Source organism: Oncorhynchus kisutch, unplaced genomic scaffold, assembly GCF_002021735.2.
Source record: "Oncorhynchus kisutch isolate 150728-3 unplaced genomic scaffold, Okis_V2 scaffold4027, whole genome shotgun sequence".
Lineage (NCBI taxonomy): Eukaryota > Metazoa > Chordata > Actinopteri > Salmoniformes > Salmonidae > Oncorhynchus > Oncorhynchus kisutch.
The window spans coordinates 252153-276209 of record NW_022265972.1 but is presented as its reverse complement, the minus strand read 5'-3'; the positions used below and the strand labels follow the sequence as shown (position 1 = coordinate 276209).

The 24057-nt window shown below is 47.7% G+C and overlaps 1 protein-coding gene across 7 annotated transcripts; it reads right to left on the bottom strand.

The window, feature by feature from the left end:
• LOC109877570 (serine/threonine-protein phosphatase with EF-hands 1) lies at nt 1–24057 on the bottom strand. Of its 7 annotated transcripts, none has more exons than XM_031821886.1 (22): nt 23679–24057; nt 22837–23548; nt 18907–19080; nt 18427–18462; nt 17820–17947; nt 17623–17683; nt 16804–16848; nt 15902–16071; nt 15505–15619; nt 13344–13390; nt 13071–13237; nt 12205–12241; nt 10146–10295; nt 7731–7799; nt 4897–5259; nt 4754–4825; nt 4379–4564; nt 3527–3669; nt 2733–2839; nt 2033–2196; nt 1849–1933; nt 1–1712 (listed from the first exon to the last, which is right to left on the bottom strand). In XM_031821886.1, the coding sequence occupies exons 3-22, from the start codon at nt 18959–18961 to the stop codon at nt 1513–1515; spliced, it is 2400 nt and encodes a 799-aa protein (XP_031677746.1). In that variant the 5' UTR covers nt 18962–19080; nt 22837–23548; nt 23679–24057; the 3' UTR covers nt 1–1512. The 7 variants fall into 7 exon arrangements, 6 of the variants coding, with proteins under 6 accessions (XP_031677746.1, XP_031677745.1, XP_031677749.1 ...); XM_031821885.1 differs by having other exon boundaries at nt 23778–24035; XR_004209532.1 differs by having other exon boundaries at nt 1622–1712; nt 3565–3669; nt 23778–24030.

The window sequence follows — 24057 nt, the reverse complement described above, 5'->3', positions numbered from 1 at the left end:
AACATTTGTGGGATTGTTTATTTCAGCTTCATGAAACATGGGACCAACACTTTACACCAGGAAGTAAATGAGTTAATAGACCAATAAGAAAGACGTCGAAACCTCTCTTCCAATAACAGATCATTTACTTTACACGCTGCCTTTTATGAGGTTGGAATAATACTGTCAAATTTACGATAAATGACCTTTTAAGTGTAAGAGTTGTTTAAAAATACATTTCAGCCTGTTCTGGTGGGATGGTTTTGACCTGCCTGGTGACCTCACCAGGAAGTAAATGAGTTAATAGACCAATAAGAAAGACGTCGAAACCTCTCTGCCAATAACAGATCATTTTCAGTTTTCCAGACCACTCCCAGACTGTCATAGCTAAATTCTTGCTTGAGAAATAGCTCTTTGCTAAAAATAAGCTATTTTAGTTTCTTTTTGACCATTTTAATGAAAAACAATCGCAGTAAGGTACTTACCCAGACATGATTTAATATTGAGATTTTTTAAAATTAAAACATCTGCATTGGACCTTTGACCCTGAAGAGAGGATGTAGCAGTCTGGTCTCAGAGTTTACAGCCCTGTCTCAGACCTAGAAAAGATGGGGCAAAGTGCTGTTGGTCTGCAGAGCAGAGCTAGGACATGTCGCGGGGAGCTCTTGTCTGCGTTGTCTGTAGAAACCTCACATGTGTTGGTCCGCCTCCATATCAGTAGCTGGTGAGAGTAGTGTGTTCTCCTCTGAGACATGTTCTACACCACAGGGAGAAGGGTGACCACATCTCCTAGATATATTCCTGACTCATGCAACTGCATGTGCTACACTGAGTGTATGGTTGACCACAAGACTGTTTAAGCCTGCAGAGCTAAAGCCAAGGCGAGCATGGCTCCCCTCAAGCCTGCTGCTGGTCTTTGTAGTTCTCGCTCAGCATAGTGGCTGTTTTTTTGTAGTTCTCAGCATAGCAGCTGGTCTTTGTAGTTCTCTCAGCCTAGCCACTGGTCTTTGTAGCCGCTGGTCTTTGTAGTTCTCTCAACCTAGCTGCTGGTCTTTGTAGTTCTCTCAGCCTAGCAGCTTGTCTTTGTAGCCACTGGTCTTTGTAGTTCTCTCAGCCTAGCTGCTGATCTTGGTAGTTCTCTCAGCCTAGCTGCTGGTCTTGGTAGTTCTCTCAGCCTAGCTGCTGGTCTTGGTAGTTCTCTCAGCCTAGCTGCTGGTCTTGGTAGTTCTCTCAGCCTAGCCGCTGGTCTTTGTAATTCTCTCAGCCTAGCCGCTGGTCTTGGTAGTTCTCTCAGCCTAGCCGCTGGTCTTTGTAATTCTCTCAGCCTAGCTGCTAGTCTTGGTAGTTCTCTCAGCCTAGCTGCTGGTCTTTGTAGTTCTCTCAGCCTAGTCACTGGTCTTTGTAGTTCTATCAACCTAGCTGCTGGTCTTTGTAGTTCTCTCAGCCCTGCTGCCAGTGTTGGCTCACTGAGCTAAAGCCAAGTCATTGCCCGGGTAGCTAATGTGAGTCTTCAGCACAACAACAAGGTTTCTCTCAGCCCTGCTGTTGGTCCTTAACATCCAGTTTGTGCACCACCCTGAAGGCCTCTAGGAACTCGTTGAAGTCGATACTACCATCCTTGTTGAAGTCTATACTCTTAGCCAGTTCATCTATGGCCCGGTCATCCACTTCCACACCTAGGTGAGCACTAAACAGATGCCAGGTCTGACGGAACTCCTCGATGGATATCTGACCTGGATGGGGAGAGACAGTGAGAGAAACTAAGGAATACTAAAAAGGTTTTCTGTCTAACAAGCTAATGGTTAATGTAGCATGATGTGAACTAGCAGGCGTATGAGCTGTAATAGTCATCCTCAGAGTAACGTGTACCAGAGTGGTCTTTGTCCATGATGTTGAAGATAATCTCAAGGTCTGTTCGATACCTGTAAAGAGTTTCAGCCAAGTTTGGAGTGACCTGAACAAAACACAGAGGGACATTTAGTGCAAGGAGCAGCTTTATTGATTGCCAAATAAAATCAATCAATTGATCGATCAGTCTCTTCCTGGTTCTGACCTGGGGTATGGGTTGTCCCGGGCCCATGTCCTCGAAGCAGGACTGGTAGTCGATGCTGCCATCTGGAGCCAGCCGTGCCAGGCGCGGGCGCAGAGTCCTCCAGGGCAGGTCCAGTCTCACGACTGACTCCACCACCAGGGCCCACTCACTGACAGAGATACAGCCTGAAACAGACAGTCTAACTCACTGACAGACAGAGATACAGCCTGGAACAGACAGTCTAACTCACTGACAGACAGAGATACAGCCTGGAACAGACAGTCTAACTCACTGACAGACAGAGATACAGCCTGGAACAGACAGTCTAACTCACTGACAGACAGAGATACAGCCTGGAACAGACAGTCTAACTCACTGACAGACAGAGATACAGCCTGGAACAGACAGTCTAACTCACTGACAGACAGAGATACAGCCTGGAACAGACAGTCTAACTCACTGACAGACAGAGATACAGCCTGGAACGGACAGTCTAACTCACTGACAGACAGAGATACAGCCTGGAACAGACAGTCTAACTCACTGACAGACAGAGATACAGCCTGGAACAGACACAGCAGAGTCACTAATGATACACAATGATGGTTCCAGGTGATCTGTATGGCAGGTGGCTACACATCTCAGAACATGACTATGTCATAGGAGTCTGTTTTTTAACAGCTGGCAGGCGTTATTGGGTGTTATTGCCAAAATATCTTACCACTGTTACTTGTGTCATACTGCTGAAAGGCAGCCATGAGTTCTGAGCGGTGGGAAAACAGCTTCTCCTGTACAGCCCTTACAGCCGAACCCTCTGCCACATTCACCCTGCGGACGGACGGACACACACGATAATCAACTCATTGTCACGCTCTGTATGTAGAGACCAGTAGGAACCGTGATCCCCCAGCCCCCACCTCCACCTCCAGCCCCTACCTCCACCTCCTACCCAGCCCCTACCTCCACCTCCTACCCAGCCCCTACCTCCACCTCCACCCCAGCCCCTACCGCCACCGCAGCCCCTACCTCCACCCCAGCCCCTACCTCCACCCCAGCCCCTACCTCCACCCCAGCCCCTACCTCCACCTCCACCCCAGCCCCTACCTCCACCTCCACCCCAGCCCCTACCTCCACCTCCACCCCAGCCCCTACCTCCACCCCCAGCCCCTACCTCCACCCCCAGCCCCTACCTCCACCCCCTACCGCCACCGCAGCCCCTACCTCCACCCCAGCCCCTACCTCCACCCCAGCCCCTACCTCCACCCCAGCCCCTACCTCCACCTCCACCCCAGCCCCTACCTCCACCTCCACCCCAGCCCCTACCTCCACCTCCACCCCAGCCCCTACCTCCACCTCCACCCCAGCCCCTACCTCCACCTCCACCCCAGTCCCTACCTCCACCCCAGTCCCTACCTCCACCTCCACCCCAGTCCCTACCTCCAACTCCACCTCCACCCCAGCCCCTACCTCCACCTCCACCCCAGCCCCTACCTCCACCTCCACCCCAGCCCCTACCTCTGAGTCAGGGTGAGTTTCCTGGTATTCCTGCTGACCTGGTACTGGAAGAAGCGAGGGACCAGCTCTCTGCCTAGTTTAATGTAAGCTCCACGGTTACTACCCTCCTCATAGTAGTTAGACGCAGAGAAAATGGTGATCACCTGAAATAACAAAATACACTTAGATCTTATAGAGTCGGGTGGTCTACTAGAGTCGGGTGGTCTACTAGAGTCGGGTGGTCTACTAGAGTCGGGTGGTCTACTAGAGTCGGGTGGTCTACTAGAGTCGGGTGGTCTACTAGAGTCAGGTGGTCTACTAGAGTCAGGTGGTCTACTAGAGTCAGGTGGTCTACTAGAGTCAGGTGGTCTACTAGCCATGGGGGGGTACCCAGATACAGACACATTAACTATCATATATCTTATAGAGCTAGTCCTGTTGTCTGCTAGCCATCATATATCTTATAGAGCTAGTCCTGTTGTCTGCTAGCCATCATATATCTTATAGAGCTAGTCCTGTTGTCTGCTAGCCATCATATATCTTATAGAGCTAGTCCTGTTGTCTGCTAGCCATCATATATCTTATAGAGCTAGTCCTGTTGTCTGCTAGCCATCATATATCTTATAGAGCTCGTCCTGTTGTCTGCTAGCCATCATATATCTTATAGAGCTAGTCCTGTTGTCTGCTAGCCATCATATATCTTATAGAGCTCGTCCTGTTGTCTGCTAGCCATCATATATCTTATAGAGCTAGTCCTGTTGTCTGCTAGCCATCATATATCTTATAGAGCTAGTCCTGTTGTCTGCTAGCCATCATATATCTTATAGAGCTAGTCCTGTTCAATGGAGATTATAAACAGGCCTAACAGATCACCTGTCCGTCGTGGCAGAGTTCGTAGCCCTCCTGTTTACACTCATGTGATCTGATCAGCAGAGTCATGCCGTGTCTCTCCAGCAGGCGTCTGGTCACGTCTGGCCCGAAGTAACTGCCTCCTCCCCTGAAGGTGTTGGGACTGCAGCCTGGCTGGCTCTTCGGGTCGCTCCACAGCAAATCTACTACCTTCAAAACGACACACAGTCAGAATGGTCACTACCACCGGAATGCAGGATAACTTTCAACTATATATCAACTTTACTAGGAAGAGAAAAGAGCAGGAAGCCAAATTCTGCAAGTCTATTTTATAATCTTCTTGATCCACCGAACCACCGCGGTTTGGCCTCCAGCCTGTAGGTGGCGCTCTGCTTTCACCTGTTTCCACTCCAACTCCTCCCTGGGTGGCTGACGGACGGGGAGGGCGGTGAAGGAGTCCAGGAAGGGCACCTAACAATAATCATATTATTAATATTGTTATTATTATTGGTTATTATTATTATTATCATTAGGAAGAACACCTGGAGGTTGTTGGTGGGGCTCAGCATGCTGGGAGAAAGGCAGCGGCACAGAATGAGGCGGGACGACCCCCGGGGGGAGGACAGTGAGGATGAGGAGGAAGAGGAGGAGCTGCCCTGTCTGGTGAGGTGACGTCTCTTCTTGGGGGTGTTGCCATGGTCCTGACCCCTGCTCCTACACCGGGGGCTCTCTGGCTGGCCCCTGCTCCTACACCGGGGGCTCTCTGGCTGGCCCCTGCTCCTACACCGGGGGCTCTCTGGCTGGCCCCTGCTCCTACACCGGGGGCTCTCTGGCTGGCCCCTGCTCCTACACCGGGGGCTCTCTGGCTGGCCCCTGCTCCTACACCGGGGGCTCTCTGGCTGGCCCTGAGTAGAGTAGAGAATATTTATTATCCCTGATTGTAGACTTTACAGCTGATAGTCAATAAAATACACATATACAAAATAAAACAAGAACACAATGTAATACTGAACATCCTACTGTATCAGGATGTGACCTGTCTACTGCTCCTAGTCACCTCCATCCTACTGTATCAGGATGTGACCTGTCTACTGCTCCTAGTCACCTCCATCCTACTGTATCAGGATGTGACCTGTCTACTGCTCCTAGTCACCTCCATCCTACTGTATCAGGATGTGACCTGTCTACTGCTCCTAGTCACCTCCATCCTACTGTATCAGGATGTGACCTGTCTACTGCTCCTAGTCACCTCCATCCTACTGTATCAGGACCTGACCTGACTACTGCTCCTAGTCATCCTACTGTATCAGGATGTGACCTGTCTACTGCTCCTAGTCACCTCCATCCTACTGTATCAGGACCTGACCTGAATACTGCTCCTAGTCATCCTACTGTATCAGGATGTGACCTGTCTACTGCTCCTAGTCACCTCCATCCTACTGTATCAGGATGTGACCTGTCTACTGGTCCTAGTCATCTTACTGTATCAGGATGTGACCTGTCTACTGCTCCTAGTCACCTCCATCCTACTGTATCAGGATGTGACCTGTCTACTGCTCCTAGTCATCCTACTGTATCAGGATGTGACCTGTCTACTGCTCCTAGTCATCCTACTGTATCAGGACCTGACCTGTCTACTGCTCCTAGTCACCTCCATCCTACTGTATCAGGAACTGACCTGTCTACTGCTCCTAGTCTCCTCCATCCTACTGTATCAGGATGTGACCTGTCTACTGCTCCTAGTCACCTCCATCCTACTGTATCAGGATGTGACCTGTCTACTGCTCCTAGTCACCTCCATCCTACTGTATCAGGATGTGACCTGTCTACTGCTCCTAGTCACCTCCATCCTACTGTATCAGGATGTGACCTGTCTACTGCTCCTAGTCACCTCCATCCTACTGTATCAGGATGTGACCTGTCTACTGCTCCTAGTCACCTCCATCCTACTGTATCAGGACCTTACCGGTCTACTGCTCCTAGTCATCCTACTGTATCAGGAACTGACCTGTCTACTGCTCCTAGTCACCTCCATCCTACTGTATCAGGACCTGACCTGTCTACTGCTCCTAGTCATCCTACTGTATCAGGAACTGACCTGTCTACTGCTCCTAGTCACCTCCATCCTACTGTATCAGGATGTGACCTGTCTACTGCTCCTAGTCACCTCCATCCTACTGTATCAGGAACTGACCTGTCTACTGCTCCTAGTCACCTCCTTCCTACTGTATCAGGAACTGACCTGTCTACTGCTCCTAGTCACCTCCATCCTACTGTATCAGGAACTGACCTGACTACTGCTCCTAGTCACCTCTATCCTACTGTATCAGGAACTGACCTGTCTACTGCTCCTAGTCACCTCTATCCTACTGTATCAGGAACTGACCTGTCTACTGCTCCTAGTCACCTCCATCCTACTGTATCAGGAACTGACCTGTCTACTGCTCCTAGTCATCCTACTGTATCAGGAACTGACCTGTCTACTGCTCCTAGTCACCTCCATCCTACTGTATCAGGAACTGACCTGTCTACTGCTCCTAGTCACCTCCATCCTACTGTATCAGGACCTGACCTGACTACTACTCCTAGTCTCCTCCATCCTACTGTATCAGGACCTGACCTGACTAATGCTCCTAGTCACCTCCATCCTACTGTATCAGGAACTGACCTGTCTACTGCTCCTAGTCACCTCCATCCTACTGTATCAGGAACTGACCTGTCTACTGCTCCTAGTCACCTCCATCCTACTGTATCAGGACCTGACCTGACTAATGCTCCTAGTCACCTCCATCCTACTGTATCAGGAACTGACCTGACTACTGCTCCTAGTCACCTCTATCCTACTGTATCAGGAACTGACCTGTCTACTGCTCCTAGTCACCTCCATCCTACTGTATCAGGAACTGACCTGTCTACTGCTCCTAGTCACCTCCATCCTACTGTATCAGGACCTTACCTGTCTACTGCTCCTAGTCATCCTACTGTATCAGGACCTGACCTGACTACTGCTCCTAGTCACCTCTATCCTACTGTATCAGGAACTGACCTGTCTACTGCTCCTAGTCACCTCCATCCTACTGTATCAGGAACTGACCTGTCTACTGCTCCTAGTCACCTCCATCCTACTGTATCAGGAACTGACCTGTCTACTGCTCCTAGTCACCTCCATCCTACTGTATCAGGAACTGACCTGACTACTGCTCCTAGTCACCTCCATCCTACCTTATCAGGAACTGACCTGACTACTGCTCCTAGTCATCCTACTGTATCAGGAACTGACCTGACTACTGCTCCTAGTCACCTCCATCTTACTGTATCAGGACCTGACCTGTCTACTGCTCCTAGTCACCTCCATCCTACTGTATCAGGAACTGACCTGTCTACTACTCCTAGTCACCTCCAGATGGTTCAGACTCCTCCTAGGAAGCCTCAGGGCAGATCTCACCTGCCAATGAGTAGACAGAGGAAAGAGAGTACCGTTATCTTGAATCCCCACTGACTGAATGTCACTCAGTCTGCTAGCCCGAGGCTAGTACGTTTCAGACCAAAATGTGTCCAACTATCCCTGCCGTTAAGGATATTTTCAAAGATCTCATGGCACTTATTTCGGACCTGAGCCAGTAAAAATTGTTGTCTACTAGCCCGGCTAGCCAGTGGCAGTCCTTCAGTTTTATCCCAGCCAGTGTGGATTGCAGGCTAGAGAACAGTAGGAGGAATCTTTGTTGTTCCAAATGGCCGACTGTTTTGTTGACAGAAAACAAGGTCATATGATTCTCTCAATAGAACATAGGCTACTACCCAGGACCTACAGTACAGGACCTACTACCCAGGACCTACAGTACAGGACCTAGTACCCAGGACCTACAGTACAGGACCTAGTACCCAGGACCTACAGTACAGGACCTAGTACCCAGGACCTACAGTACAGGACCTAGTACCCAGGACCTACAGTACAGGACCTAGTACCCAGGACCTACAGTACAGGACCTACAGTACAGGACCTAGTACCCAGGACCTACAGTACAGGACCTAGTACCCAGGACCTACAGTACAGGACCTACGGTACAGGACCTAGTACCCAGGACCTACAGTACAGGACCTACAGTACAGGACCTACTACCCAGGAGCTACAGTACAGGACCTACAGTACAGGACCTACTACCCAGGACCTACAGTACAGGACCTACAGTACAGGACCTACTACCCAGGACCTACAGTACAGGACCTAGTACCCAGGACCTACAGTACAGGACCTACAGTACAGGACCTACTACCCAGGACCTACAGTACAGGACCTACTACCCAGGACCTACAGTACAGGACCTACTACCCAGGACCTACAGTACAGGACCTACAGTACAGGACCTACTACCCAGGACCTACAGTACAAGACCTACTACCCAGGACCTACAGTACAGGACCTAGTACCCAGGACCTACAGTACAGGACCTACAGTACAGGACCTAGTACCCAGGACCTACAGTACAGGACCTACAGTACAGGACCTAGTACCCAGGACCTACAGTACAGGACCTACAGTACAGGACCTACTACCCAGGACCTACAGTACAGGACCTACAGTACAGGACCTACAGTACAGGACCTACAGTACAGGACCTAGTACCCAGGACCTACAGTACAGGACCTACAGTACAGGACCTAGTACCCAGGACCTACAGTACAGGACCTACAGTACAGGACCTACCGTACAGGACCTACTACCCAGGACCTACAGTACAGGACCTAGTACAGGACCTAGTACCCAGGACCTATAGTACAGGACCTACAGTACAGGACCTACAGTACAGGACCTACAGTACAGGACCTACCGTACAGGACCTACCATACAGGACCTACCATACAGGACCTACTACCCAGGACCTATAGTACAGGACCTACAGTACAGGACCTACAGTACAGGACCTACTACCCAGGACCTACAGTACAGGACCTACAGTACAGGACCTAGTACCCAGGACCTACAGTACAGGACCTAGTACCCAGGACCTACAGTACAGGACCTAGTACCCAGGACCTACAGTAGAGGACCTACAGTACAGGACCTACAGTACAGGACCTATAGTACAGGACCTACTACCCAGGACCTACAGTACAGGACCTAGTACAGGACCTAGTACAGGACCTATAGTACAGGACCTACAGTACAGGACCTAGTACCCAGGACCTATAGTACAGGACCTACAGTACAGGACCTACAGTACAGGACCTACAGTACAGGACCTACTACCCAGGACCTACTACCCAGGACCTACAGTACAGGACCTACAGTACAGGACCTATAGTACAGGACCTATAGTACAGGACCTACTACCCAGGACCTACAGTACAGGACCTACTACCCAGGACCTACCGTACAGGACCTACAGTACAGGACCTAGTACAGGACCTACAGTACAGGACCCACAGTACCGGACCTAGTACAGGACCTACTACCCAGGACCTACCGTACAGGACCTACAGTACAGGACCTACAGTACAGGACCTACAGTACAGGACCTACTACCCAGGACCTACAGTACAGGACCTATAGTACAGGACCTACAGTACAGGACCTACTACCCAGGACCTACCGCACAGGACCTACAGTACAGGACCTACAATACAGGACCTACTACCCAGGACCTACTACCCAGGACCTACAGTACAGGACCTACAGTACAGGACCTACTACCCAGGACCTACCGTACACCTACAGTACAGGACCTACTACCCAGGACCTACCGTACAGGACCTACCGTACAGGACCTGTATGTTTACAATCTGTTTTCACCTTGTGTCTCTCAATAGAGCTGAGGAAATCCAGGTCCGTCATGTCTGATATTCCTCCATGGACGATGAGCACCTTGTTATCGATGACTGTTGCTATGGGGAGGAGGCTGAACACATCCTGGACCAGCAGTAGGATGTCCCTGCCATGTGTCTGTAGAGGAGGGAGAGAGAGAGAGAGGTATACATGTCTGCAGAGGAGAGAGAGAGAGAGGTGTACATGTCAGCAGAGGAGAGAGAGAGATATACATGTCTGCAGAGGAGAGAGAGAGAGAGAGATACATGTCTGCAGAGGAGAGAGAGAGAGAGAGATACATGTCTGCAGAGGAGAGAGAGAGAGAGAGATACATGTCTGCAGAGGAGAGAGAGAGAGAGAGATACATGTCTGCAGAGGAGAGAGAGAGAGAGAGATACATGTCTGCAGAGGAGAGAGAGAGAGAGAGAGAGATACATGTCTGCAGAGGAGAGAGAGAGAGAGAGAGATACATGTCTGCAGAGGAGAGAGAGAGATACATGTCTGCAGAGGAGAGAGAGAGAGAGAGAGAGAGAGAGAGAGATACATGTCTGCAGAGGAGAGAGAGAGAGAGAGATACATGTCTGCAGAGGAGAGAGAGAGAGAGAGATACATGTCTGCAGAGGAGAGAGAGAGAGAGAGAGATACATGTCTGCAGAGGAGAGAGAGAGAGAGAGATACATGTCTGCAGAGGAGAGAGAGAGAGAGAGATATACATGTCTGCAGAGGAGAGAGAGAGAGAGATATACATGTCTGCAGAGGAGAGAGAGAGAGAGATATACATGTCTGCAGAGGAGAGAGAGAGAGATATACATGTCTGCAGAGGAGAGAGAGAGAGAGAGATACATGTCTGCAGAGGAGAGAGAGAGAGAGAGAGAGATACATGTCTGCAGAGGAGAGAGAGAGAGAGAGATACATGTCTGCAGAGGAGAGAGAGAGAGAGATATACATGTCTGCAGAGGAGAGAGAGAGAGAGATATACATGTCTGCAGAGGAGAGAGAGAGAGATATACATGTCTGCAGAGGAGAGAGAGAGAGAGAGATACATGTCTGCAGAGGAGAGAGAGAGAGAGATACATGTCTGCAGAGGAGAGAGAGAGAGATACATGTCTGCAGAGGAGAGAGAGAGAGAGAGAGAGAGATACATGTCTGCAGAGGAGAGAGAGAGAGATACATGTCTGCAGAGGAGAGAGAGAGAGAGAGAGAGATACATGTCTGCAGAGGAGAGAGAGAGAGAGAGATATACATGTCTGCAGAGGAGAGAGAGAGAGAGAGATATACATGTCTGCAGAGGAGAGAGAGAGAGAGATATACATGTCTGCAGAGGAGAGAGAGAGAGAGATATACATGTCTGCAGAGGAGAGAGAGAGAGATATACATGTCTGCAGAGGAGAGAGAGAGAGAGAGATACATGTCTGCAGAGGAGAGAGAGAGAGAGAGAGAGATACATGTCTGCAGAGGAGAGAGAGAGAGAGAGAGATACATGTCTGCAGAGGAGAGAGAGAGAGAGAGAGATACATGTCTGCAGAGGAGAGAGAGAGAGAGATACATGTCTGCAGAGGAGAGAGAGAGAGAGAGAGAGAGATACATGTCTGCAGAGGAGAGAGAGAGAGAGAGATATACATGTCTGCAGAGGAGAGAGAGAGAGAGATATACATGTCTGCAGAGGAGAGAGAGAGAGATATACATGTCTGCAGAGGAGAGAGAGAGAGATATACATGTCTGCAGAGGAGAGAGAGAGAGAGAGATACATGTCTGCAGAGGAGAGAGAGAGAGAGATATACATGTCTGCAGAGGAGAGAGAGAGAGAGATATACATGTCTGCAGAGGAGAGAGAGAGAGAGAGATACATGTCTGCAGAGGAGAGAGAGAGATATACATGTCTGCAGAGGAGAGAGAGAGAGATACATGTCTGCAGAGGAGAGAGAGAGAGATACATGTCAGCAGAGGAGAGAGAGAGAGAGAGAGAGAGGTCATGACAAGAAGCTGCCACTAGATGGCGGTGAGTACAACTACATAGGTCCGGTGTGAACAGTGAAGGGGACTTTACCTTGTACTTCTGCATAACTTCTTTAGTGAATCCATATCTGAAAAACAGAAAGCAGAGCAGCGTTAATATACTGCAATGTGGTGCTTGTCTGCATGTTCTTGTGTGTAAAAAAAACTGAAAAGGTTTTGGGATTTTGTATCTGAAGCATTGTACAGGTGTGCTTGTACTAGAATTGAATAGATATGTGAAACAGCTGGGGTTTGTCGAGGACCAATTAGAATGAACATGCTAATGTGTTTCTCTATCTGGTTCATGATGTGGTCCTTCGTGGTTGCCTCTGTTCAGGGTCATGTGGTCTGTATCTACCGGGGGTTCATGATGTGGTCCTTCGTGGTTGCCTCTGTTCAGGGTCATGTGGTCTGTATCTACCGGGGGTTCATGAGGTGGTCCTCGTGGTTGCCTCTGTTCAGGGTCATGTGGTCTGTGTGTGTGTGTGTGTGTGTGTGGTTGTGTGTGTGTGTGTGTGTGTATCTACCGGAGGTTCATGAGGTGGTCCTCGTGGTTGCCTCTGTTCAGGGTCATGTGGTCTGTGTGTGTGTGTGCGTGTGTGTATCTACCGGAGGTTCATGAGGTGGTCCTCGTGGTTGCCTCTGTTCAGGGTCATGTGGTCTGTGTGTGTGTGTGTGTGTATCTACCGGAGGTTCATGATGTGGTCCTTCGTGGTTGCCTCTGTTCAGGGTCATGTGGTCTGTGTGTGTGTGTGTGTGTGTGTGTGTGTGTGTGTGTGTGTGTGTGTGTGTGTGTGTGTGTGTGTGTGTGTGTGTGTGTGTGTGTGTGTGTGTAACTACCGGAGGTTCATGATGTGGTCCTCGTGGTTGCCTCTGTTCAGGGTCATGTGGTCTGTGTGTGTGTGTGTGTGTAACTACCGGAGGTTCATGATGTGGTCCTCGTGGTTGCCTCTGTTCAGGGTCATGTGGTCTGGGTAGAGGAGCTGGTAGGCAAACAGCAGGATGATGACCTCCACAGACTTCTTCCCTCGGTCCACGAAGTCCCCGTTGAACACGTACGGCGTCTCTGCCGAGGGGAGGCCGTTCTGAAAGAGATGGAATCATTATTATGGAGAAACTAGGCCATTGTTTCTCTTCGTGTAGTGTCACAGGTATACTATGGCATGTACAGTATCGTGTCAAGAGCCTAACCTTGTAGAATATGAGCAGCAAGTCATCTAGACGGCCATGTAAATCTCCTGAAGAAAATTACAAGCATTAGAAGATTTTAAAAAGGTAGTAGACACATTTCCTCCTAGAAATAAGACCATCCATGGCATATGAAACCAACATGACTGGGTTAATTGGTTAACTGAGTTAATCAAGAGTTAATTAACATGCTCTCCGACATTAAATGAGTCATTCATGTTCTGTGTGTGTGTTTAACATTCGTCTCAAGGATTCTTGAGTTTGATGAGATGCGTCTCTGACTACAGGGAAGGAGGCCATTGAGGTGAAACAGTCTTTTCATTATGTAGATAAACAACCGGGAGAAAGAGCTCTATTTTGGGAGCTGAGGGGCTGTTATGTCCTATACAGTCAGTGTTGTGTTATTGTGTCCTAGATAGTCAGTGTTGTGTCCTAGACAGTCAGTGTTGTGTTATTGTGTACTAGATAGTCAGTGTTGTGTTATTGTGTACTAGACAGTCAGTGTTGTGTTATTGTGTACTAGACAGTCAGTGTTGTGTTATTGTGTACTAGACAGTCAGTGTTGTGTTATTGTGTACTAGACAGTCAGTGTTGTGTTATTGTGTCCTAGATAGTCAGTGTTGTGTTATTGTGTCCTAGATAGTCAGTGTTGTGTTATTGTGTACTAGACAGTCAGTGTTGTGTTATTGTGTACTAGACAGTCAGTGTTGTGTCCTAGATAGTCAGTGTTGTGTTATTGTGTCCTAGATAGTCAGTGTTGTGTCCTAGACAGTCAGTGTTGTGTTATTGTGTACTAGATAGTCAGTGTTGTGTTATTGTGTCCTAGATAGTCAGTGTTGTGTCCTAGACAGTCAGTGTTGTGTTATTGTGTACTAGATAGTCAGTGTTGTGTCCTAGACAGTCAGTGTTGTGTTATTGTGTACTAGATAGTCAGTGTTGTGTTATTGTGTCCTAGATAGTCAGTGTTGTGTTATTGTGTCCTAGACAGTCAGTGTTGTGTCCTAGACAGTCAGTGTTGTGTCCTAGACAGTCAGTGTTGTGTTATTGTGTACTAGATAGTCAGTGTTGTGTTATTGTGTCCTAGATAGTCAGTGTTGTGTCCTATACAGTCAGTGTTGTGTTATCGTGTCCTAGATAGTCAGTGTTGTGTTATTGTGTCCTAGACAGTCAGTGTTGTGTTATTGTGTACTAGATAGTCAGTGTTGTGTCCTAGACAGTCAGTGTTGTGTTATTGTGTACTAGACAGTCAGTGTTGTGTTATTGTGTCCTAGACAGTCAGTGTTGTGTTATTGTGTCCTAGACAGTCAGTGTTGTGTTATTGTGTCCTAGACAGTCAGTGTTGTGTTATTGTGTACTAGACAGTCAGTGTTGTGTCCTAGACAGTCAGTGTTGTGTTATTGTGTACTAGATAGTCAGTGTTGTGTCCTAGATAGTCAGTGTTGTGTTATTGTGTACTAGATAGTCAGTGTTGTGTTATTGTGTCCTATACAGTCAGTGTTGTGTTATTGTGTACTAGATAGTCAGTGTTGTGTTATTGTGTACTAGATAGTCAGTGTTGTGTTATTGTGTACTAGATAGTCAGTGTTGTGTCCTAGATAGTCAGTGTTGTGTTATTGTGTCCTAGATAGTCAGTATTGTGTACTAGATAGTGTTGTGTACTAGACAGTCAGTGTTGTGTTATTGTGTCCTAGATAGTCAGTGTTGTGTTATTGTGTCCTGATAGTCAGTGTTGTGTCCTAGACAGTGTTATTGTGTACCAGACAGTCAGCCTGTGTTGTTGTGTACTAGATAGTGTTGTGTACTAGATAGTCAACTTGACATCTGGATACTCAGGTCTCCCCCCAAAAGCTAAAGGCCTTTAAATGAAATTAACCAACAAGTACAAGACAGTACATGGTCAAATATTGGACAACATAGTTAGCAGTACTGACCACAATATTGGGCAACATAGTTAGCAGTACTGACCACAATATTGGACAACATAGTTAGCAGTACTGACCACAATATTGGGCAACATAGTTAGCAGTACTGACCACAATATTGGGCAACATAGTTAGCAGCACTGAAAACAATATTGGGGTGGTGGATTAGTTTCCTACATGCAGTGTAAAGTGCTTTGATCACCTATATCAATCCAATCACTAAAAATACATCAACAACCTACCACATATTGTGATCTCCTTGGCGTAGGGTGTGGACAGGTGAATGACGTTTGGCATCTGTTTCAGGAGCTTCTTAGTCTGGTGTAACAACTGCAGCATGTATCTGCCGTGGAGAGGCTGGAAGAAGAGGAACCATCAGGTAGGACTATAGGTTACTGATCTGTTATTATTCATTAAGCTGTCATACTGTCCACAACAGCTCCTGTACTCCCTGGGCACATATTCAGAAAGCAGTCCTGATCTAGGATCAGTTTGTGCCTTTTAGATCATAATGAGTATGATTATATGGACACAGTGAAGTTGATCCTAGACCAGCACTACTACTCTGAGACGCTTTATGAATACTGGTCCTGTAGCACACAGTGGGGGAAATACAGTTTGAATTGAATGGTACGGTACCTGTTGCTCTTTGAATGCAGAGAGCAGGGCGTTGGTGTGAGAGACGGTGAGGGGGAAGGTGAGGTGAGGACCGCTGTAGGACTCAGGAACAGTGATCTGTTCATACATGTTCTGTCTCTCTCTGTCTGACCACGGGTCAACCACTGGGTCCAGCAGGTGGGAGATCAGATCTGACAACATGGAGGATGGAACACACAGGTTTAATAGAATAGATCAAACTGGAGGATGGAACACACAGGGTTAATAGAATAGAATCAAACTGAAGGATGGAACACACAGGGCTAAGAATAGAATCAAACTGAATGATGGAACACACAGGTTTAATAGAATAGATCAAACTGGAGGATGGAACACACAGGGTTAATAGAATAGATAAAACTGGAGGATGGAACACACAGGGCTAATAGAATAGAATCAAACTGAATGATGGAACACACAGGTTTAATAGAATAGAACACACAGGGTTACTAGAAGAGAACACACAGGGTTACTAGAAGATAACACACAGGGTTACTAGAAGATAACACACAGGGTTAATAGAATAGAACACACAGGGTTAATAGAATAGAACACACAGGGTTAATAGAATAGAACACACAGGGTTAATAGAATAGAACACACAGGGTTAATAGAATAGAACACACAGGGTTAATAGAACAGAACACACAGGGTTAATAGAACAGAACACACAGGGTTAATAGAACAGAACACACAGGGTTAATATAACAGAACACACAGGGTTAATAGAATAGAACACACAGGGTTAATATAATAGAACACACAGGGTTAATAGAATAGAACACACAGGGTTAATAGAATAGAACACACAGGGTTAATAGAATAGAGTTGGGGGTTTAAAAATTCCAGTAACTTCCCCCAAATCCCCCGGTATTCCTGCTTACTGCCTCCTGATTCCTGGAATCTTCCAACCGGGATTTCTGGAAAACCTGGGAATTTTAGGTAGGTTACCGGAATTTTACAACTCTAAATAGAGTAGAATCAAACTGAATAGAATCAAATACAATATACCTTTATTAACACACTAAAACAGGATGTCAAACACATTTATACATGTTCAGGGCATCCCTGTTTACTCCTCTGGAACAGCCTGCTACAGTAGGTTAACGTCCAGCCACAGACACTCCTTTATGGAGACAAACAGGCAGGACATCATCATCAGATGTTGTTATTGAAGAGGACAGCAGCCACACCTCTCTCAGACCCTATCTGTGGAGTGGTCGTGTCTGTCTTCAGAGCACGTCTCTAAACAACCAGTCAGTTTATCATATTTACTCTGATCCAAACCCACAGAGATCACCTATACTGTATCTACTGTAATTAAAACACAACTTGTATTTTGTAAAAAAAAAAGGCAAGATGGTCTGAGCATCGTCTCCTGTTGTCTTCAACCCTAAAGGCCCTGGCTGGCTAATGATCTGCAGCAACGTGTTGGTCTGTACGTGTACAGGCAGGCCCCAGCTGTGGCAGCAGCAGTCACAAGAACACAATATCCCACATTACCACAGCAGAGGGAAACAGAATAGCATGTGGATGCGGTTGCTAAGCAACATCTTCACCATAATATGTTTTAGGCAAAGGCTATTAATGGATCGGGACGTTTTTTTGTTCAGTCTATAAATAATTATGGGCATTCCATTTTTTTTGTGCTAGGAACTGACAGTTCAACAATTTTCCTGAAAACATAAGAACATGTTAGTTACCTGGGCCATTCCCATTGAGTTGAGTGAAGTTGTCCAGCATGAAACTGAAGAAACTGGAGAGCTGAGGAAGATTGAAACATAGTCAGGTGTATTTCATATGGCCAAGTACTAACAGACTGTGTTGGCCTGCAGGGCTAAAGCCGAGGCCTCTTCAGGTCTCAGACAAGGTTGAACCACCTGAGTTCCGTCTCCATTACCTGTAGTTGGTCCTGCTCCCCAGCATACTCTATAGACTGGAAGATGTTCCAGGTGTATCGCTGTCTCATCTCTAACCTGGCGATGTAACGTCTGTACCAGCGCTGGATCAGGATGGCTGCCTTCATAGCTGAGAGGACGAGATGGAAGACCAGATAAAACAACAGTTTAATAACGTTGCTGTTTTATAACAGCCCCCTGCAGGTAGTTAGCGGTACTGAATAAAATAACAGCCCCCTGCAGGTAGTTAGCGGTACTGTATAAAATAACAGCCCCCTGCAGGTAGTTAGTGGTACTGAATAAAATAACAGCCCCCTGCAGGTAGTTAGCGGTACTGTATAAAATAACAGCCCCCTGAAGGTAGTTTGCGGTACTGAATAAAATAACAGCCCCCTGCAGGTAGTTAGCGGTACTGAATAAAATAACAGTTGAATAACAGCCCCCTGCAGGTAGTTAGCAGTATTTAAAACTAATGAAGCCACAGGATGACCATGGGCATTGACCAATAGGACACAATGATACAGTAAGGTTGACCAATAGGACACAATGATACAGTAAGGTTGACCAATAGGACTGACAATAGGGGTGACATGAGAGGAGGCCTCTTACCCAGTGCAGGGCTGGGAGTTTTCTTGGCCATCTGGTCTGTAGTGAGGAGTGATTAAATAACATCATTTATAGTGAACCAGTTCAGAGGGAGAGGAGGAGAGGCAGAATTAACAACACACCAGGGAGGAAAGGGAGAATCAGAAGTAGAAAATCCCTTCAGAGTAAATTAATTTAAACAAGTTTGTCAGCTAAAAGAAGAAGTCAAGAAATAAGGCAAAGAAAAGCAGAACATTTGACCAACATCTTGAAAACATCCAACTACAGTAGGAGGGAAAACGACACGATTTATATTTGCTCTATGATCAAACTGTATATTCACTGGATTCACAATCTACGAGATGTAGCCTGGTCCCAGATCTGTTTGTATTGTCTTGCCAACTACAGTTTTCTGCTATGCCAACCTTAACAGATCTGGGACCAGGCTACATGAGTCCTGGGGGAAGACAATCAGAGCCATCACTTGTCCCCAGTCGGTCTCACCTGTCGTCAGTCTCCTCCTCTTGTTGTCGGTGGTGACGGAGGTGCCACATCCCATAATGCTAGTCACTACAGGCGTCCAGCAGTCACTACAGTCGCCTCGTATATCTCACTGGTCATCCCCAAAGCCAACACCTCCTTTGGCCGCCTTTCCTTCCAGGTCTCTGCTGCCAGTGACTGGAACGAATTGCAAAAAAAAAAATTGCTGAAGCTGGAGACGTACATTTCCCTCACTAACTTTAAACATCAGCTATCTGAGCTGCTAACCGATCGCTGCAGCTGTACATAGTCCATCTGTAAATAGCCCACCCAATCTACCTACCTCATCCCCATATTGTTTTTATTTACTTTGCTGCTCTTTTGCACACCAGTATCACTACTTACACACCATCATCTGGCCATCTATCACTCCAGTGTTAATCTGCTAAATTGTAATTACTTCGTTACTATGGCCTATTTATTGCCATACCTCCTCATGCCATTTGCACACACTGTATATAGACTTTCTTTCTTTCTGTTGTGTTATTGACTGTACGCTTGTAACTCTGTGTTGTTGATGTTTGTGTCGCACTGCTTTGCAGCAGTCACTGCAGGCGTCCAACAGTCACTGCAGGCGTCCAACAGTCACTACAGGCGTCCAGCAGTCACTACAGGCGTCCAACAGTCACTACAGGCGTCCAGCAGTCACTACAGGCGTCCAGCAGTCACTACAGGCGTCCAGCAGTCACTGCAGGCGTCCAACAGTCACTACAGGCGTCCAACAGTCACTACAGGCGTCCAGCGGTCACTACAGGCGTCCAGCAGTCACTACAGGCGTCCAGCAGTCACTGCAGGCGTCCAACAGTCACTGCAGGCGTCCAGCAGTCACTGCAGGCGTCCAGCAGTCACTGCAGGCGTCCAACAGTCACTGCAGGCGTCCAGCAGTCACTGCAGGCGTCCAACAGTCACTGCAGGCGTCCAACAGTCACTACAGGCGTCCAGCAGTCACTACAGGCGTCCAACAGTCACTGCAGGCGTCCAACAGTCACTACAGGCGTCCAGCAGTCACTACAGGCGTCCAGCAGTCACTGCAGGCGTCCAGCAGTCACTGCAGGCGTCCAACAGTCACTACAGGCGTCCAGCAGTCACTACAGGCGTCCAGCAGTCACTACAGGCGTCCAGCAGTCACTACAGGCGTCCAGCAGTCACTACAGGCGTCCAGCAGTCACTGCAGGCGTCCAACAGTCACTGCAGGCGTCCAACAGTCACTGAAGGCGTCCAACAGTCACTACAGGCGTCCAACAGTCACTACAGGCGTCCAACAGTTACTACAGGCGTCCAGCAGTCACTACAGACGTCCAACAGTCACTACAGGCGTCCAGCCGTCACTACAGGCGTCCAGCCGTCACTACAGGCGTCCAGCCGTCACTACAGACGTCCAACAGTCACTACAGGCGTCCAGCCGTCACTACAGGCGTCCAGCCGTCACTACAGGCGTCCAGCCGTCACTACAGGCGTCCAGCCGTCACTACAGGCGTCCAACAGTCACTACAGACGTCCAACAGTCACTACAGACGTCCAACAGTCACAGGTCTCAGTGACCCAAGGGTTCTGTATTATGTAATATTATGTCTGTGGCCATTCTGTTAGGGGCAAGGCAGTATGTCTGTGGCCATTCTGTCAGGGGCAAGGCAGTATGTCTGTGGCCATTCTGTCAGGGGCAAGGCAGTATGTCTGTGGCCATTCTGTTAGGGGCAAGGCAGTATGTCTGTGGCCATTCTGTCAGGGGCAAGGCAGTATGTCTGTGGCCATTCTGTTAGGGGCAAGGCAGTATGTCTGTGGCCATTCTGTTAGGGGCAAGGCAGTATGTCTGTGGCCATTCTGTTAGGGGCAAGGCAGTATGTCTGTGGCCATTCTGTTAGGGGCAAGGCAGTATGTCTGTGGCCATTCTGTTAGTGGTAAGGCAGTATGTCTGTGGCCATTCTGTTAGGGGCAAGGCAGTATGTCTGTGGCCATTCTGTTAGGGGCAAGGCAGTATGTCTGTGAATGGAAACAGAGAGGGAGAGTCAGACAGGCAGACAGAGGGCGAGAGAGAGAGAAAAGTTGCATACTCCTTGAATCCCCTCTCCTAAAAACCCATTGGATGAGAAAGCCAGTGGTCCCTCCCCTCTAACCTTCTCCTTCAATGGGTTCTTAGAAGGAGACGAGAGAGGAAGTGAAAAGTACACTACATGACCAAAATCACAGGCATTAATATAGAGTTGGTCCCAGCTTTGCTGCTATAACAACCTCCACTCTTCTGGGAATGATTTCCACTCGATGTTGGAACATTGCTGAGGGGATTTGCTTCCATTTAACCACAAGAGCATTAGTGAGGTTGGGCACTGATGTTAGGTGATTAGGCCTAGCTCGCAGTCGGCGCTCCAATTCATCCCAAATGTGTTAGATGAGGTTGAGGTCAGGGCTCAAGTTTTTCCACACCGATCTCGACAAACCATTTCTGTATGGACCTCGCTTTGTGCATGGGGGCATTGTCATGCTGAAACAGGAAAGTGCCTTCCCCAAACTGTAGCCATCAAATTGGAAGCACAGAATAATCTAGAATGTCATTGTATGCTGTAGCGTTAATATTTCCCTTCACTGGAACTAAGGGGCCTAGCCAGAACCATGAAAAACAGCCCCAGACCATTATTCATCCTCCACCAAACTTTACAGTTGGCACTATGTATTGGGGCAGGTGGCGTTCTCCTGGCATCCACCAAACCCAGATTTGTCCATCGGACTACCAGATGGTGAAGCGTGATTCATCAACCCAGAGAACATGTTTCCACTACTCCAGAGTTCAATGGCAGCGAAGGTTACACCGCTCCAGCTGACACTTGGTATTGCGCATGGTGATCTCAGGCTTGTGTGCGGCTGCTCGGCCATGGAAACCCATTTCATGAAGCTCCCGACAAACAGTTATTGTGATGTTGCTTCTAGAGGCCGTTTGAAACACGATAGTGAGCGTTGCAACCGAGGACAGACTATTTTTACACGCGACACACTGCAACACTTGGTGGTACTGTTCTGTGAGCTTATGTGGTCTACCACATCGTGGCTGAGCCGTTGTTACTCTTAGATGTTTCCACTTCACACTAACAGCACTTACAGTTGACTGGGGAAGCTCTAGCAGGGCAGAAATGTGACGTACTGACAAAGGTGGCATCCTATAACAGTGCCACGTTGAAAGTCACTGAGCTCTCCAGTAAGGCCATTCTACTGCCCATGTTTGTCTATGGAGATTGCAAGGCTGGATGCTCGACCTAATACACCCATCAGCAACAGATGTGGGTGAAATAGGCAAATCCAGTCATTTGAAGGGGTGTCCACATACACATTTTGTATACATAGTGTATTTAATTGAGATCTTGAGATGTCGTAATTGAGGCTGTGTCCACATACACATTTTGTATACATAGTGCATTTAATTGAGATCTTGAGATGTCGTAACTGAGGCTGTCCCTGCTGAAAAGCCTCCAGTTGAAGCCTAATTGACGATCACGTGTGAATTGGTTAAAATCAGTAATGGGTTGCCATGGAGGCACATGTTTGATACAGCGTGAAACAAAAAGTCCTTTGGGATCAACTATGAATAACCAACATCGCCTCGCTCTCAGCCTCTGTTACAATACCCCAGCAGCATCTCCTTTGACAAACGGCTCTTGGTGGGGGAAAAACACAAACAAATGGCGAAATACGCACATAATTGTACTCTATTAAATTAAACATGTCGCATAAACTAATTCATCCTGCATGCGTCACTGTAGTATGCCCATTGATCTGCACGAGACAAACACCTGTTGCTGTTCACATGTTAAATCTGCAAAGGTGAATATAGTAATTAAATTCCCTACACAGGATGCAACAGCTGATTCAGTGACCAATAGCCTATATTGCCAGTAAATGACTTACCCTGCGACAAGTCCAAGACTACCCAGCTCATCTAGGAACACGCCTGTTCCTCCTGGACACCGGTTAGGTTGATAAAGATGTTTGGTTGTGCCGCAGTAGAGTCTACGCCAAAGAGAGTCTTGTACATGGTGTACGCTTCTACTTCCTTAAGCAACACGCGTGTTTTGAGTGGGCGTCACGCACAGCGAGGAACAAAAGGGTCCATTTGATTTCAGCTTTCCCCACGCGCCGGAGTTCGGCTATGGTTGACTGAGTTTGGCGCACATCTGCGCCCCTGACAAGACAAGCAAATGCATCAATTATGGCCATGCCTTTCCCCGCCCCTCGAAGTAATTGGCCCGCCATTAGAGGCGAGAGCATACCGCTTTAACATTCAATTATACAGCCTTCAGGTGCGCAACTGGTTTTAAACATTTAGTGGTGCATTGATTTGCTGGAATGACAACACGATGAGTAAAAACAGGACATCTTTATTAAATATACATAAAATTCAAAGCGTTCATAAGAGCATTCAGGCGCCCGGTTGCCTGGCATGTTTTCTCCCTTGTCTCAGCCATGCCATGGCAGTGTGGACCTCTAGTTGGGTGATGACTTTCCTCCTGTTGAGCCGTGACAGGCGGGCGGCCTCGGAGCCGACCAGAAGGACCAGCACCCTCCGTGGGCAGGTAGACTCGTTCACCAATAAACGGTCCATGGTGGGGATGCAGTCACCCTGTAATTAAAATAAAAAATAAGTCCTGTAAGTTTCTGTTCCAAACCTAAATCTAACGCACCCGAATCTAATAATTAGCTTGTTGATACATTTCATCAGGTTAGTTACAGAGGTTGGATCGAATACCTACAGCAGGGTAGCGCTCCAGGAATAGGGTTGGCGAGCCCTGTGACATTAATTTACACCAAATAGCTTTAAGTAATGCCAAATGTGGCCCATTATTTCCAACCTCTCTCCGGATCCTGTAGATGAAGGTGGAGTAGGCCTTGTTTTTCCTCTTCTGCTCTCTGAAGGGTTTCTTCGTTGTTCTGCTAACAAATACCTTCATTGTGTTTTTCCTTTGGATAGTCTTATAACAGGTTACACTTACAATGACCTTTTTATAGGCCTATGACGCCCACTTTGGTGTTATGAAGATTGAATTCAGCCTTGGGCAATTTATCTATGGTGCGCACCTGTGCTGTTCACGCCTGGCTGGGTCACTTTTAGTTCCAGCATTTTGAAACGTT